This window comes from Vulpes lagopus, chromosome 12 (genome assembly GCF_018345385.1).
Source record: "Vulpes lagopus strain Blue_001 chromosome 12, ASM1834538v1, whole genome shotgun sequence".
Lineage (NCBI taxonomy): Eukaryota > Metazoa > Chordata > Mammalia > Carnivora > Canidae > Vulpes > Vulpes lagopus.
Genome location: NC_054835.1, coordinates 39,509,445 through 39,521,699, shown reverse-complemented (window position 1 = coordinate 39,521,699; position 12,255 = coordinate 39,509,445). Strand labels below are relative to the sequence as shown.

The 12,255-nt window shown below is 40.0% G+C and overlaps 1 protein-coding gene across 1 annotated transcript; it reads left to right on the top strand.

Annotated features, from left to right (window-relative positions):
- Positions 1–7,411: 7,411 nt before the first annotated feature.
- Positions 7,412–12,044, top strand: KRT24 (keratin 24). The gene is made up of 8 exons (XM_041726183.1): positions 7,412–8,074; positions 8,879–8,961; positions 9,485–9,641; positions 9,911–10,072; positions 10,171–10,296; positions 10,641–10,858; positions 11,234–11,364; positions 11,748–12,044. The coding sequence occupies exons 1-8, from the start codon at positions 7,412–7,414 to the stop codon at positions 11,849–11,851; spliced, it is 1,644 nt and encodes a 547-aa protein (XP_041582117.1). The 3' UTR covers positions 11,852–12,044.
- The last annotated feature ends 211 nt before the right edge of the window (positions 12,045–12,255 follow it).

Below are 12,255 nucleotides of genomic sequence, written 5' to 3'. Positions count from 1 at the left end.
TTCTGAGATAAACATGTACTACTTGTACAATTTTAAAATCTTTAAAGAAAAGCTGCATGTTTAAGTGTTTTCACAATGAATATGTTCCTTTTAATTTTTTTATTTTTCATTTATTTTATTTTTGTTTTAGAGAGAGCATGCATGCTGAATGGGGTGGGGGGAAGGGGCATATATCCCATAGCAAAGAATCAATAGACTGTTACCAAACCACCATCAGAGTCTATCGAAGGAGTGTCATGCAGCCAATAAGAATTTTCAGGTTGGCGTATTGGTCGGTACAGGTAGAGGTAGAGGTAGAGGGACAGAGCAAATCTTAAGCAGGCTCCACCCCCCAGCACGGAGTCCTATGCAGAGCTGGAGCTCTTGACCCTGAGATCATGACCTGAGTGGAAATCAAGAGTTGGATGCTCAGCTGACCAAGCTACCCACACACCACTCCTTTTTGAATTTTTAAGGAAAAATAAAAGAAGAGCTAAGTGGTAAGTAATGTGGTGGAAACTGTAAGAACAAAAGAAAGAAGAAGCATGTGGGGAAGTAGGGAAGCTGGTAAATTAGGAGTTGGTAGGTAGAGCAAGAAAAGTGTTCAAGAGCCAGGCCTTGAGGGGTAGTAAAATTTGGATACACAAAGATAAGAAAATAGGGCGTGGTTTGGGTCCTTGGCTCTAGGACTAATCATGTCAAAATGCTTCTAGAAATATTCAATCCTCTACAATGAGTAGGTCACTGGCTAGTACATAACATCCATTAGTTCTTTTCAGAAATATTTCTGGGGCACTTGAGTGGCTCAGTGGTTGAGCGTCTGTCTTTGGCTCAGGTCTGGCTCAGGTCGTGATCCCAGGGTCCTGGGATCAAGTCCTGCATTAGGCTCCTTGTGGGGAGCCTGCCTCTTTCTGCCTATGTCTCTGCTTCTCTCTATGTCTCATGAATAAATAAATAAAATCTTTTTTTAAAAAAAAGAAATATTTCTGTCTGCTCTATGCCCTGGATTTACTTTAGGAGGGACATAGGCTTCTTCAGCACCCTCCAACCAAAGTTCCCTGGGCACCCCATTTCTCTGTCTTTCTCCAGGGTACAGACACCAGAGAAGAAGATTAGTTGCTTTCTGGGACCTGCTCCTCATTCAGTATAGCTCCCACATCAGAGCTAAATCCCATCCTTTTTTTCCCTCCTTGGAAAGATCTGGCTTAATAGACTATGTTCCTGCAAATCCACTGTGTGGGTTCCCTGAACACTCCAGTAACCCTATCAGGTGGCCCCTTGGGCCCTAACATCACAGCCAAGCCTCTCTAGCCAGGCTCAAAGCTGTGTACTATCTACTCAGACTTGCCTTATCCCGTGAGCCTTTCTCATTCCAGGCCACAGATCTACCATGGTTTCTAGACAGCTCTGCCCTCCTGGGTGAGCCCTGTGCCCCTTTTCCCCCACATATGCCCCAGGGCCAGTGCTGATAGGCTGTCTGCCTGAGCCCGCCCTAGTCCCTGTCTCTGGACTGAGCCTTGACAAGACTGGTCTGATGGGCATTGAGATCACTCACAGAGTAGTAATGATTTGGCTAATTACTAGAAAGCTCTCCAAGTGTGTCGCCATTGATTAGTGTAAGCTATTCTCTTATAATTATCTTAATCTTTCCTGTACCATAGTTGTGTCTCCTATCTCATTTCCAGTCTTGTATATTTTGAATCCTTCTCTCTTTGCTTTAACCAGGCTCACAAAGACGTTGTCTATTTTGACCAATGGTTTGCAGTAGCCCATTTCTTACCCTCTGCTTTGTCTTGACCAAACTTTTAGAGTTTGGTCTCTAAAGAGAAAGGAAAGAGAAGAGCCAACTAGAATTTGTCAATTGTAACTCAGATTGAAGAACATTGCCTTGGAAGAATTCCTACCAAGCATCTTCAGTCAGCTGCTTTTATCAGGCCTTCCCTGGGGGATCAGTTAAGGAGGGCCTCTAACTCAGGTTAATTACAATCTATTCTAACCCCTAATTTGGCCCAATTGCTACCAAATAAGCAGGACTCTCAAGCCAGTTCTCAAGTACAAGAGCTGAACTTTTGCAGCCTATGCATTAGTAACAAAAATCCCTCCTCATTTGTAAACATTTCCTAAATCTGACCAAGAAGTAATTCACTAAATTGCTAATTATTAGATTTTGAAGGGCACTTGAAAACTATGTAGTCCAGTAGAATAGTTTTACAGTTGGGGGAAATTGTGGCCTCATCTAGAGACATCTAAAAAACCAGAATTTGAGAACAATTTTTATAAAATTTTGCTACAGTCCTGGTGGAAAGGGGTCAGAGGACATGAACAGGTGAAGATGTCTTCTGAGCCCATTAGATCAAATATCATTCATTCAATGAAATAATTATGTTACCACTGGGATTCCTTTATTGAAGGTCTGCAGCCTTTCTGAGATCAGAGGGACAAAGGATTTTGAAGGCTTGAGCCCAGAGAGACAGAGAGGAGAATGCCCAAAGGTTGACTTCACGGTGGCAAGAGACATGGGAGGCTGGGCCTTGCTGCTTGTATTACAGTCTGGGTTAAATATGTCTGTGGGTTCTCCGAATAGAAGGCTATTGTCTCTCTGGCATGAAGAAAGGTCCAAGGGACTTTTCAAGCAAAAATGATCAATAAACTCTCTCTTACTTCAATCTGTATTGGCTTTGACCATGGAGGACAGAAGTCCCTCAGCCCCAACAAAGTCATTTGCCCATTCTTTTAACTCTCCATAAACTGATTAACTGATCTTCAGGAAAACTAGAAAATTGAGCTGCTTGAAGAGATTCTAGAACATTCGATCTCAACAAGTACAAAGCTGAGTCATTTTCTCCAGAATAAAATTTAGCAAAGTGGCATGACCAAACCAATGCTGGTGGAGAAGAGGAAGCTTAGCTGAAACCATAAAGGCAAAGAATGAAAAGGGCAATGGAGAATAGGATAGGAAAAGCAAAGAAGGCATGAAGGAAGAGAAGCAGTCACAGAACTGGTGGATTTCCCCCTTATTTTTGTAGGTGATTTGGTGTCCGGGGATAGCACATAGCTAAAATCAATTTATGGATAATGGCATCTCAGGACATGTATTACTGCAAAAAAAAAAAATTCTTTTCTTTCTTCCATGTAGATGAGCCTGGTAGGACTCACAGTGGCTACCATCAGGGCACAGCCTAAACTATGATTCTCTACAGTGGCTGTCCCCAGGTGATTCTGACATGGCCTTCTCTCCCCGCTCCCCAAACAGTGCTTCCTTTCACTGACAAACCCCCAACACACATGTACACACACACACACAATCACAAACCCAGATGGCAGAGAATAGAGGTTTTGAAGACAAAACACAGAGTAAGTGATAAAAGTGACCAGTTACCATGTTGTTCATGAAGAAAGTCGAGCCTCACTGTGTTTTAATCATTCAAGGAATGTTTATCGTTTATCTACAATATATCAATTTTACAAAAAGGCTGTGCACACTTCAAAATGGAGCTTTTCCTTTTTTCCATACTGTCTGCCACAAAAGTTTCTGCAAACACCCAACAAATACTCTATGGCCAGTTACTTCCCTTTGCTATTCTGATCTTATGCTTCCATCTGAAACCCATGTAACAGAAAGTTCTCTACAACAAACAGAAGATAGGAGTCCCGAGTTCATTCTACTCTCAACCTAAGATTCATCAAGGGTAGAACTTTTGATGGCTGGCTCTGGTTGGCTCTGTCAGTGGAGCCAGTGACTCTTTAGCTGGGGGTTGTGAGTTTGAGCCCCACATTAGATGGACAGTGATGTAGAGATTACTTAAAAAAAATAAAATCTTAAAAAAAAAAAAGAAAAAAGATTCATCGGGAACAATATGCCACACCTTTCAGTGGTTGGTTTCCCTACCAACCTAAAAACATGCACTATATTAATCTGAATATTTAAAAAAGTAATAGCAATCCATCTGACAAAAAATGTCAATGGCTATTATCCGCAAATCATTCTGCACTCATTGCAGAAGTTTTATTCTATATTGAACCATAAGTTATATGATTATCTACAAGTAAAATAAACTGCTAACAAGAAGCTATTCAAAACAATATATAACTGAGGGCAGCATTTAACTGAGCCCGGACATTGGGAACAGGGGAAGTCACTCTGTTTCTTTTAAAGGATATTAGATTGAACAACTCCTGGATGCCAGGCACTGAAACTGGCATTTCTGAACATTATGTTTCACTGGAACCTCACCAGATTCTTGAAGCTTTCAGTTTACAAGTGGAAGAAATGGCAAGAACTAATTTGTGAATTTTGGCTCACAAATTTATTATTTCAAATAAAGAGAGTGAGTATTAAGTTTGGAGGACGTCTTAAAACAATGGGGGCCAATATCTACTAAAGAATTCTAATACTTCAGGCAAGAACAGAATTGTATTTTTACATGCGATTAAAAACCTTCAATCTGCTAAACACTGATGTTCTAGAATTTGCAGATCGTAGAATTAGGATGAGTCTGATAGGTTTACCCATTTAAAAGGAAATGCACATAGACCCACAGAAAGACAGCATTAAAAATGCATGTAAAGGAGTATTAATGAATAGAAGAAAATCCTGTGGTTTACAACTACATTTATTTATACACTGCCTCATTAGGCAAGAAATTTGAGGTAGTAATGGCCATTTTATTGGTTAAATGCCCTTTCCAGCAGTCCTCTCTGAATACAGAGTATCAGGGAAGCATCTTAGAACTTAATTTTGAATCTGAATTTGAAAATCGAAGAAATAGATGTCAGCATTAAAAATTATATCAAGAAGAAAGCTAATATATATATATAATTATATATATATATATGTATATATGACACAAGATGGAATACCTCGGTTGTCACAAGCTTCTTCAGTGAACACTCAAACATCCAGCTATCCCAAAACAGAAAATGAGTAAAGGTGCCAAAGTGAAAAAGATACAGCTCACATAACAACTAAAAATACAAATCCCAAACAAAATTTGAAGGCCAAAGATCCTGGGGTTTTTTGTTGTTTTTTTGTTTTTTTTCTCATTCTTTCCACTTAAAGCTCTTTCTACCCGGGCTCTGAAATTTCTTGGTTTCATTTGATTTCTTTCACTTAGCTCTTGTTCCTTTCTCTAAACCTTCTTTTAGCCAAACATTTCATAAGTTTAAAAGGGAAGAGAAGCCCAATGATTGTTTCTCCTCTTTAGCATTTATATACCATTAATCAGTAGTAGTGCTCCGGCTTCCCTGGTTTCCTACCTCTGGGGAGGGATGAGACAAGATGACCAACATACCTTAATGACTGATGCATTCTTACCTGCCTTAAAAGGGTGTGATGAAAATTACTCCCAGCTTAACAATTTAAGGTTTATAAAGTACCTTGTCCAGAGAGATGGCACCCTACATATGTTAACATACCACTACCGTGAAAACAGGACAGGTAAAGGTAAAGGCTAATTCCTTTTAAAATTTTTTATTTATTATTTATCTGAGAGAGAGAGAGAGAGAGAGAGAGAGAGAGAGAGAGAGAGAGAATGTGCAGAAGCAAAGGGAAGGAAAGAAAGAAGCAGACACCCCACTAAGTAGAGAGCCCAACTTGGAGCTCCAGCCCAGGACCTGAGCCACCCAGGTGCCCCTAAAAGCTAATCCCTGAAGAGTTGCACAGCAAAGGGAATTATCCCCTATTTAATAATGTGTCCTAATCAAAGGCAGTCCAAGGACAAATTAAGAGAACGTAGAACACTGGATGACAAATGATAGATGATAAAGATTAAAACACACACATAGTTTCTAACAGAGATTGCCAGGATAAAACTTTTAAATAAGCAAAGCCACTACTTGAGCATAAAGCCAAAGGAGGCCAAGAAATATTTTTAGAAGCATCTTTTTTTAAAAAGACACTTTTTAAAAATTGTGGTAAAATGGACATAAAATAAAATTTACCATCTCATTTGTAAATGTATGTTCAATAGTGTTAAGTACATTCACATTGTTGTGAAACTAATCTCCAGAACTCTTTTCATCTCGCAAAACTGAAAGTATATCCATTAAACAATTCCCCATTTCCCCTCCACTCAGACACTGGCAACTACTATTCTATTTTCTGTCTCTGAAATCGACGACACCAGGTACCTCCTATAAGGTGAAGCATACAGGAGTTGTCTTAACAAAACAAAACAAAACCTTTTAAACCAAAGACACTACTAGCAGAAGCCAACGGAAATAATCTAAAGTACAAAAGGACAGAAAAACAGGAAGCAAAAAGTGAACTGGGGAAGATTCTAGATTTTGGTATATATAAAATGATCCCAATCATAACATTAGTTATCGGAAGTGGATACGTATCTCTTCTAAATATCTTTTCAACAAAAACAGAAAAAAAAAAAAAAAAAAACATGGGCAGAAAGTAGACTAGGGGAACTCCACATTATAGTATCTACAAAAGGACTCCAGGAATAACATTGGTTAGCAGAAGTGGATTCAGATCTCCTTCTCCAGATACCTTTAAAACAAAGATGCAGTCAGCAACATCTCTTAGTTTCTTAAGATTTGATTGCAAAGAAGGAAGTTGGTATCACTATCTCAGGCTCGAATCCAATCAGAAAGAAAAAAAATAGTAATTCAATCAGAAAGAAAAGCATCTTTGTACCATCACACGGGTAACAATCAACTCCCATCTGACACTAAAGCAATCCACCTAAAAATGTTTCCAATCTCTCCAGGATAGTCCCTGCTCAAATAAACATGTTCCTGAGATCTAATAATACATGTGTACACATGTATTATATTTAATTTTTTCTTATTTACAGTGAAAATACGAAGATCTCAGAATACAAAAAAAAAATAAACTTCAACACAAACATGCCCTTAGAAATATGCTGATTGAAATAATCATAGAAAAGAACAATTAAGTGAATCTAAATCTAATGCTGATGCTAAAGCTAATTTCAACTTTAAGAACATAATATGAACAAAAGTTACAAGTTTGATGGGAAATTTCCATTCTCATCATATTAAGTATTTTAATTGCATTTGCTAATCTGGGGATGTGTTCTTCAATTGGGAAATCATGAAGCAAAATGAATAGAATTACTCTTTCAGAAAAGAATCGTAAGTCATCAAAACCTCTGAAAGATTAAAACTGTAATTCTGGGGAAAAAAAAGTTTTTGCTTTACTCCACCTTATTTTTTTCTTGCTATAGTAAATGCCCCGAGGCTCTGACCTAGCTTCGGAAAAAGAGCCAGTAGAGTGGGTTCACAAAAAAGAAATTATCCAATTGCAGATTAGCAAAACTATCACAGGGATTAAGAAGTGACACAGAAAAGGAACACCCTAAAAGTCTGTATATAAGGGCCAAAACGGCAGCTTGCAAATACATTCTTCACTGTCACCTTTCCTATTCACCTGGACAAGCTAAACGTTTGCAGGAGTACCATGTCTTGCTCATCTCGTGTGTCCTCTTCCAGAGCTGGAGGCAGTGGCTTGGCCAGGGTGTCTGCTGGTGGGAGCAGCTTCACCAGTGGAAGCAGATGTGGCGTAGGGAGTGGTTCTACCCGGGGCTTCCGAGGAGGAACTGGCAGCTGTGGCCTCAGTGGGGGATCAAGCAGTGGCTTTGGAGGCAGCTTTGGAGGAGGTTTTGGTAGCTGCTCAGTTGGGGGTGGTTTGGGAGGAACTTCAGGCTCTGGGGCTGGCTTTGGTGGGGGTTCTGGCTTTGGAGGGGGTTCTGGCTTTGGTGGGGGTTCTGGCTTTGGAGGGGGTTCTGGCTTTGGTGGGGGGTCTGGCTTTGGAGGGGGTTCTGGCTTTGGTGGTGGTGCTAGTGGAGGCTTCTACAGCTATGGTGGTGGTATGGGGGGTGGTATGGGAGGTGGTATTGGTGATGGGGGGCTTTTCTCTGGAGGTGAGAAGCAAACTATGCAGAACCTCAATGACCGCCTGGCCAGTTACCTAGACAAGGTCAGAGCCCTGGAGGAGGCCAACACTGATCTGGAGAACAAAATCAGGGAGTGGTATGACAAATTTGGGCCTGGGTCTGGAGATGGTGGATCTGGAAAAGACTACAGCAAATACTTTCCAATAATTGAAGATCTCCGGAATCAGGTGAGACCCTGACCACTGCTATGTTTCTACTATTTCTGTGTCTTTTGCTCTTATTCAGATTATATCCTGTAATGAAGATTTCAAGTCCAAGAATTATTCAAAGACATATTTGCTTGTTGCATATGCAAAAATTGGTACTTGGTGTGTTTTAACTATGACACTATTGTATATGACATCCAACCACACTAATTATCTGTTTGCATCTCAAATTTGAGTATTTCTACATAAGAACAAAATGTATAGAATGCAAAGCAGCTATTTAACATGTACATATACAAATGGTGGCAATGAGTCAACAGTAGCCTGATCTAATATTTTTGTGATTAATTCTGGCAGGTTGACATGTTTTAGTGTCTTGCTAGATTTAAATCATCTTTACAACTTTTTCCTCCTAGAAAATCTGGTGCAAATATTGTATGAGCATGTGGCAAAATCTGAAATGTTTATCCACTGTTGTATGGGAAGTATTTTTTTAAAGACTTTTTGAAGTAAAATTCACTTTTTGTTCTACTTTTGGAAAGAACTTCAGAATAACTGTTTCTCCAAAGCAGCAGAAATAAGCAGAGGGGCTGTGTTCTAATAAAACAATGTTCCATGCCTATTTTGGTACATGTGTAAACTGTTACCTTTTTACAGAAAATTGTCATCCAACTACACCAGATTATCAGTAAAGATGTCATTACTAAGCAAGTTTTCAAAGCAATTTATTTACCTTTAAAAGCCAACTCGAAGGACATCTACCCTCACAGGTGGGCATGCCAACACAGGTAAAAAGCATCTGTGATTCTGTTATTGCCTTTCTAGATCATTACTGCCACTATTGAAAATGCTGGGATCGTTTTGCAGATCGACAATGCCAGATTGGCTGCTGATGACTTCAGACTCAAGTAAGAAAAGGGAAGACTTGCAAACAAATGTTATGGGGGAAAATAAAATGCAATCTGTCTGTTTCATTGATTCTAAATTTAAAGAAATATCTTTTAGGGCATCAAGACCTAAACTGACAAACATTCTGAGAGTAAATTTTAAAGACCATCACTCCACTCCAATAAGGAACAAAAAAGAGGCAAATTAAAGATGAAATTTTTGTTACAAAAAAAATGGCAGTCAATAAATTAATATTCAGTTCATGATTTTCTTTCCAGGGGAAAAATTCCTAAGAGAAAACTTAAAAGCCTTCATTTATCAAATAGCTTGGGGTGAAGGGGGGGTGGGTAGAGTGTGCCTGGTTGGCTCAGTCAAAGGGGCATGGGACTCTTTGATCATGGGGTTGTGAGTTTGAGCCCCGAGTTGGATGTAGAGATTACTCAAATAATAAGCAAATAGCTCAGGGAAAAATCTTTTTCTTGAATATGTGAGAATGGATGTACTCTGAAACGCTCTATCCTGTCCTACTGCTGTCCTTTCCAGGTATGAGAACGAGCTGTATCTCCGGCAGGCCGTGGAGGCCGACATCAATGGCCTGCGGAAAGTTCTAGATGATCTAACCATGACGCGCTCAGACCTGGAGATGCAGATTGAGAGCCTCACCGAGGAGCTGGCCTACCTGAAGAAGAACCATGAGGAGGTAGGAACACGTTCCACAGTATTAAACTACTCTGGCCTGCATATTTTCCCCCACATCCATTCTGTAAAAATAAACTAAGTTCTATCTAAATGGATTTCCAACTCCTATGACCAAGGAAAAAATTAGTCATGAGCAAATTATATCTGAATTTGGTGGCAAGTGGGGGTAGCCTTTGGTGTCCTAGTTTCCATTTTTTGTTGGCTATGCACATTTTAAGAATCTCTGCTTTTCTGTTTTTATCATTGTGGTCTTTTTTTCCTTCACACTAGGAAATGAAGAGTATGCAAGGAAGCTCCGGAGGGGACGTGACTGTGGAAATGAATGCTGCCCCGGGAACTGACCTGACCAAGTTACTGAATGACATGAGGGCACAGTATGAAGAGCTGGCTGAGCAAAATCGCCGCGAGGCCGAGGAGCAATTCAACAAGCAGGTAGATTCTCCCTGCTGGATGCCTGAGCTGGCAGTCACGCACAAGCCACTTCATCTCATTTCTTCAGGCTGCAATGACTGCATTTTGTTTTTATCTAGAGTGCATCACTGCAAGCACAAATTTCTACTGATGCTGGGGCAGCCAGTTCTGCCAAGAATGAGATAACGGAACTGAAACGTACTCTGCAAGCCCTGGAAATTGAGCTTCAGTCCCAAATGGCCATGGTAAGTGCAAAGAGGTTTGCAAAATCTCCAACAGGGAGTTACACGATACCATTTTCTTTCTTTGCCAAGATGTTCCACTTGGCACATAATAAAAGCAGCATTAGGAGAACTCGCTTGCGGTTGTAGAAAGCATAAAACATTCCAGTTAAAGATAATATACTTTCATAAAAGATTTAGTTTAAAGAAAAACAGTTATGCCCACAAAAATTGAGGAACCAATGACAGAACAACATAGGCTGCAACTTGAAAGTGTGAAAGTGTAGTTCTCTTAGCACCTTATAAGATTTTGTGTTTAAAAAAAATTAATTTTTCACCATGAATTTTTGATTTGCTTTTTCTCTTAGAAAAGCTCCCTGGAAGCAACTCTGGCTGACACAGAAGCTGGCTACATGGCTCAGCTGTCAGAAATCCAGATGCAGATCAGCAGCCTGGAGGAGCAGATCTGCCAGATTCGGGGCGAGACCGAATGCCAGAATGCGGAATATGAGCAACTGCTGGACATCAAGACCCGCCTAGAGATGGAGATTGAGACCTACCGCCGCCTGCTTGATGGAGAGGGATGGTAAATGAAAGTCATCAACCCACTCAATGCATTCCTTTGGTGTACTTATATTATGAAACCAGAAAGGGGTTTGGGGCTGGACTTGGTTTAAAGTCACAGTGGGGCACCCAGTGGCTCAGTTGGTTAAGCATCTGACTCTTGATCTCAGCTCAGGTCTTGATCTCAGGGTCATGAATTCAAGCCGTGTTGGGCTCCATGCCCAACTTAAATAATAATAATAATAATAATAATAATAATAATAATAATAAGTCACAAAGACAATCTAATCAAAAGACATTTACCTTTATCAGGGAGAGCTCCCCCTCCCACCCCCCGCATGGAGGGTTTCTCCCACCTTTGCAAACTGCAAAGGAAAACAATTCTTTTTTCCTCTAGTGGTTCTGGTTTTGGAGGATCTGATTTTAGAAACTCTGGATCCAGAAATACAGGATCCAGAAACATGGGATCTAGGGATATGTCCATGTCTGGTGACTCAAGATCCGGAAGCTGTTCTGTCCAAGGAAGAGGTAAACATTATTTAATGTTCATGATCATTTTATAATTTAAAAGTAAAGGCAAACTGTGCTTGTCTTATAAAAAGTATATACTGGGGATCCCTGGGTGGCTCAGCGGTTTAGCGCCTGCCTTCGGCCCAGGGCGTGATCCTGGAGACCAGGATTGAGTCCCACGTCAGGCTCCCTGCATGGGGCCTGCTTCTCCCTCTGCCTGTGTCTCTGCCTCTGTGTGTGTGTGTGTGTCTTTCATGAATAAATTTTTTTTTAAAAGTATATACTATTGTTTACAAAATCTTAACCCAGAGAGAACACACGTAAAGAATGCACTTGAATTTCTCTTGATCTGGGCTTCTGTGATCGTTTCCAGACTGACATTGTAATTCTGTGATTTTCAGATCCAAACAAGACAAGAGTGACGAAGACCATCGTGGAGGAGGTAGTGGATGGCAAAGTCGTCTCATCTCAAGTCAGCAATGTGTCTGAGGTGAAAGTTAAATAAGCAATTTCCAGATCAGCAAGAGTGTCTTTCAGAGAAAAACCAGAAGGACACAAATGAAGAAATCATATCAATCTCACTATCTTTCTGGATAACATCAGGGAAAAGTTTCCATCCAGAAGTAGATAACCAAGCAATTTTTCTGCATCCTCTTCTTTTTTCTTACTTAGAATGCTCTTGAAAAAGTTGAAATGACAATTTTGCTCTAATTGTTTTCATGCTTCAATAAACCTACTTTTGCAAGTTAACTAAATGCTTCCTGAATTTTTTAAAGAAATTCAATATTTTACCTAGAAATAAAGCTATCGGTCACAATACCTCGCTTCATTGTTATGTTACTCATATTGATTATTTATATAGTACCCTAGCCATTTGATATGTGGAGATTTCTAGCAACATCCCAGTGG

Coding starts and splice junctions, on each gene's coding strand:
- KRT24 (XM_041726183.1), top strand. CDS start 7,412: ATGTCTTGCTCATCTCGTGTGTCCTCTTCCAGAGCTGGAGGCAGTGGC. Junction 10,073..10,170: donor AGGAGCAATTCAACAAGCAG/GTAGATTCTCCC, acceptor GTTTTTATCTAG/AGTGCATCACTGCAAGCACA. Junction 11,365..11,747: donor CTGTTCTGTCCAAGGAAGAG/GTAAACATTATT, acceptor TGTGATTTTCAG/ATCCAAACAAGACAAGAGTG.